The following is a 4,540-nucleotide window of genomic DNA, read 5'->3' as shown; positions in this document are numbered from 1 at the left end:
AAAAATAAAAAGGAGCGCCAGGTTTCAAAGAGCAGTAGAGGGGGAAAAAAATACGTCCTTGTGTGTCTCACGTCAAAATGAAAATCAAAACTTTTTATCAATGTTTTTAACTTTTTCTTACGTGTTATTCTCTTTTTCAACACTTTTGATGCTTTTTCCAATGTTAAACCTACGTAAAATAAATCTTAGTTTTACAGATATTTGGAATTATGGTCAAAAACATCATTCATAGGAATTATCCCTAATGTTTGAGTTAGAAAAGCAGAAATTAGGAATATGAGACTAAAATTAAGGAATTGGAGTGTGATGATATCACAGACTGGAATATGTAAACTTACTCAACACTATTTCAAAACACTTCCATTTGTTTTTCAATGCTATAAAATGAATAAGACCCAAAATTAATGAAAGAGTAGAGATTTTGAGCTTGGCAAAGAGCGTTGGAATCAATCATGTTATTGGGGAATTAAAAAGAAATCTGATATAGGAAAACATGAGGACAAACATGTGGAACAGAAAATGAGGACCACAAATGAGGACAACATTGGGACAACGGAGGACAAATCATGGAAACATGGAGACAAACAGGAGGAAACACGAGACAAATGGGACAACCATGAGGCAACATGAGGGAAAACATGAGGACCATGCGGACACATGAGGCAACATAGGCAACATGAGGGAACATGAGGACAACATGAGGGCAAACTGAGGACAGAAATGAGGAACAAGAAGACAACATAGGGCAACATGGGGCAACATGAGGACAACATGAGGGCAACATGAGGACAACATGAGGACACTGAAGACAAATGAGACAACATGAGCAAATGAGACAACATGAGCAAGCGACGAGGACACATGAGGGCAACATGAGGCAACATGAGGACAACATGAAGAAACATGAGACAATGGACAACATGAGGACAACATGAGACAAACCTGAAGAAAATGAGGACACAGAAGCGACTGAAGAGGACATGAGGACAACATGAGGGAAACATGAGGAAAACATGAGGACAACATTGAGGACAACATGCGAGGCAACATGAGGGAACATGGGGCAACATTGATGGAAAACATACAGAGGACACATGAAGACAACATGATGGACAACAGAGGGCAACAGTGGGACAACATGAGGCAACATGAAGACAACATGAGGACGACATGAGGGCAAATGAGGGAACAACTGAGGGCAACATGAGGACAACATGAGGGACAAAATGAGGGCAACATGAGGCAAACAGATGGGCAACATGAGGACAACTAGGATCAAAACATGAGACAACATTGCAGACAACATGAGGGCAAATGAGGACAAAAGAGGACAAATGAGACAACATGAGACAAAATGAAGCAACATGAGGGTAAACATGAGGGCAACATGAGGACAACATGAGGCAACTGGAGGCAAATGAGGACAACATGAGGACAACATGAGGACAACATGGAGATAACATGAAGATAACATATAGCAACCTGAGGGACAACATGAGGGCAACATGAGGCAAATGCGGACAACCTGAGAAGACAACATGAAGACAACATGCAGGGAAACATGAGGGCAACAGAGGACCACATGAAGGCAACATGAAGACAACATGAGGCGATGAGGGCAACATGGGACAACTGAGGACAACATGAGGACAACATGAGGACAAAAATGAGGGCAACATGAGGGCGACATGAGGGCAACATGAAGACAACATGAGGACAACATGAGGACAACATGAGGCAACATAGGGCAACATGAGGACAAATGAGGACAACATGAAGACAACATGAGGAAACCATGAGGACACCTGATGGCAACATGAGGACCAACATGAGGACAACATGAGGGCAACATGAGGACAACATGAGGACAACATGAGGGTTATGATGAGACTTTAGACTCTTTGTTATTTAACATGTAACCTAACATATTCTATATAAAGTACACTTGGGTTAGGTCACTCTCCGAGCTGCAGAGCTTGTAAATGGACACTGAATCTTTGACAAAATAAACTTTATAATCAAGAAACAGTGTCAAGCAGCTTCCTGATCAACACCTCACCCAGCATTGCTGTTCAGACACCACATGGCAACGGCTGGGAGTCCACGTTAAATGGGCTGCAGAGGACACATACAGCAGCTGGTGGTAGAGACGCTGTCATAAACTCCGAGTTAATATCTTTACAGCTTGTAAGTGTTGGCAGCCAGACAACCAGATAACCTTTTCTTCTTGGATTCAGCCATGACAAGCTGTGGGAAAAAGGTTTTCATTAGTTGCTGTTGGCAAATTTGGTATTTAATAACCACCCAGTGCCAATCTGTGTTCAGGGAGCAGTTTTGAAGTATGTATTAAGACTGCTTGGTTGTAGAAAATGTGGCTCGAAAAAGGGCTACATTTTCTGCAAGTCCTTTGCTGTCCCTGCACTTAAGTTCAACATGTCTCATAATTGTCTTAAAAGCATTGATAACATTACAGTAATTCTGCTCTATAACCTTTAACAACCAATTTCTGTGATCTGCCCTTGTCTCAGGTGGTGCGGGACCAGATCACGCACTGCACCATGAAGCTACGTCAGACCACCGGCATGATGGAGTACTGCCTGGAAGTCCTCAAAGAGAACGACCCCAGTGGATTCCTCCAGGTATCTCGGACCCACAGTGTGTGTGTGTGTGTGTGTGTGTGTGTGTGTGTGTCTGTACGAGAGCGTATCAAGCATCAGAGTTATATGTACCGTATATACGTAGTTATACGCATCCTAGTGTTTTTCCTCCCATAGCAACTGGATGAAGAAAGGAACAGAAAGTTATGGCATCCAGATGAAGCAAATTCTTTCAGTTAGTCATTTATGTTGCATTTGCCCGTAGGTTTTGACACTTTTTTAACTTTATTAAATTAATAAACGACCTTTACATTCAACCCAAATGAGTTGCTACAAAGCTAATTAAGATTATCAGCTCCACACAACTCTCTGGTCAGAAGATTGTGTCGTCTGGGACTTTCTCAGAAGCTCAAGTGAAGATCTCTTCTAAAGGGTCCATCATGTTTTTTAATCCTTCGTGTCCTCCTTGGCTACTAGCAACTGCATGGAAGAGGGGGGGAGGTGTTGGGGCGTTGTCACGGAAGGCTTGCGTCATGTGGACGCCGACAGTTTTGCTGTCATTACTTAGAATTCCTCACGGGGAAGACAGAAACTACGCACTGTAGCTTTAAGTAGCAAAGCACCAAACATGCATCTCCAAAATGTCAACTTTTCACACGCTAAAATCGGTTTAACCCATCGGACCATCCAATAAATGCATCTAATGCCGAAGCATTTATCAGAAAGTCCAATGGGTTAAAAAGATTGTGTAACACAAGGGAAGAAGGGAACATGTAATCCTTCAGTTTCTGTAAAAAATAATTCATATTAAAGGCTATTTAAGGGTAAGGATGTTCTTATTTGTTATTAATAATGTCCCTGGAGATGCTAAAATCTGATATCTAATCTTATGGCTGAAGTTCTGTGGAACAGAGGCTTTTAGGTTGTGGCAAAATAAATTCCTTCTTGGTTTTAGTGTCTTCAGGGGAATTGCTGATCATGATGAAACATATAAACAAACAGCAGCCTTCTCTCTTGAAACTACTTCAGTTAAGACTGAAGTTTCCGAGATCGTACGCGAGGCGGGACACAGCGTGGGGTCTTACTGTACATTTAAAAAAAAAAAAGAGGACTTACCATCAAAAATTGAAATAGTGAAAGTTGCAACTTAGTTCCTTTGAGTTTAAGACGAGAAATCAGCTTTGCAGGGAGCCTCTGATACACACACACACGCACGCACACACACACACACACACACACACACACACCCAGGCCGGCTGCATGCATAACACAAACACACACACTCAGTGCCCGGCTGCATTATACACACCCAACACACACACACCAACCATACACACACACACACACACCCACCACCACAAACACACACACACACACCACACACAAACACACACACACACGCACACACACACACACCCACGATGCCTGGCGCATTCACACACACACACACACACACAAGCACACACACACACACACCCACACACACACACACACCACAACACAACACGCACGCACGAACACACACAGCACACACACAACCAGAGAGGCTGGCGCCCTGCCTTCACATTCACCCACACATAACACCACCACGTGTACACACTACACACAACTCACCCACACCATGTGATCGGCTACGGTGAACGTAGTCACCCCACAGCAGCACACGACGCTAACACACATCACACACAACACTACACACACGAGCACCACACACAGGTTGCCTGGCTGTCACTCATCACACACACACACACACACACACCACACTTTGTGTGTGTGTGTGGTGGGGTGCAGCTGTGTGCACAACCCACTACACGTTAGTTGTACGCGCTACGCGTGTGTACGGTTCGGATGGTCCGCACGCCCTCGAATGACCAAGCCCGACACAACACACACAATAACACAAGGATGCGGTGGTGCTTGCTTAGTTCCCTTTGACGTTATAC

The 4,540-nt window shown here is 43.7% G+C and overlaps 1 protein-coding gene across 1 annotated transcript in view; it reads left to right on the top strand.

The window, feature by feature from the left end:
- Nucleotides 1-4,540, top strand: part of trim67 (tripartite motif containing 67) — a gene marked incomplete at its 5' end in the record, with an annotated part of 121,472 nt that overhangs the window by 92,110 nt on the left and 24,822 nt on the right. Inside the window, 1 exon segment of the mRNA XM_032543078.1 lies at nucleotides 2,529-2,639. Coding sequence (XP_032398969.1) covers nucleotides 2,529-2,639 — 111 coding nt within the window.

This window comes from Etheostoma spectabile, chromosome 18 (assembly GCF_008692095.1).
Source record: "Etheostoma spectabile isolate EspeVRDwgs_2016 chromosome 18, UIUC_Espe_1.0, whole genome shotgun sequence".
Classification (NCBI taxonomy): Eukaryota; Metazoa; Chordata; class Actinopteri; order Perciformes; family Percidae; genus Etheostoma; species Etheostoma spectabile.
Note: the sequence above shows the minus strand (reverse complement) of the source record. Positions and strands in the feature narration are given on the sequence as shown.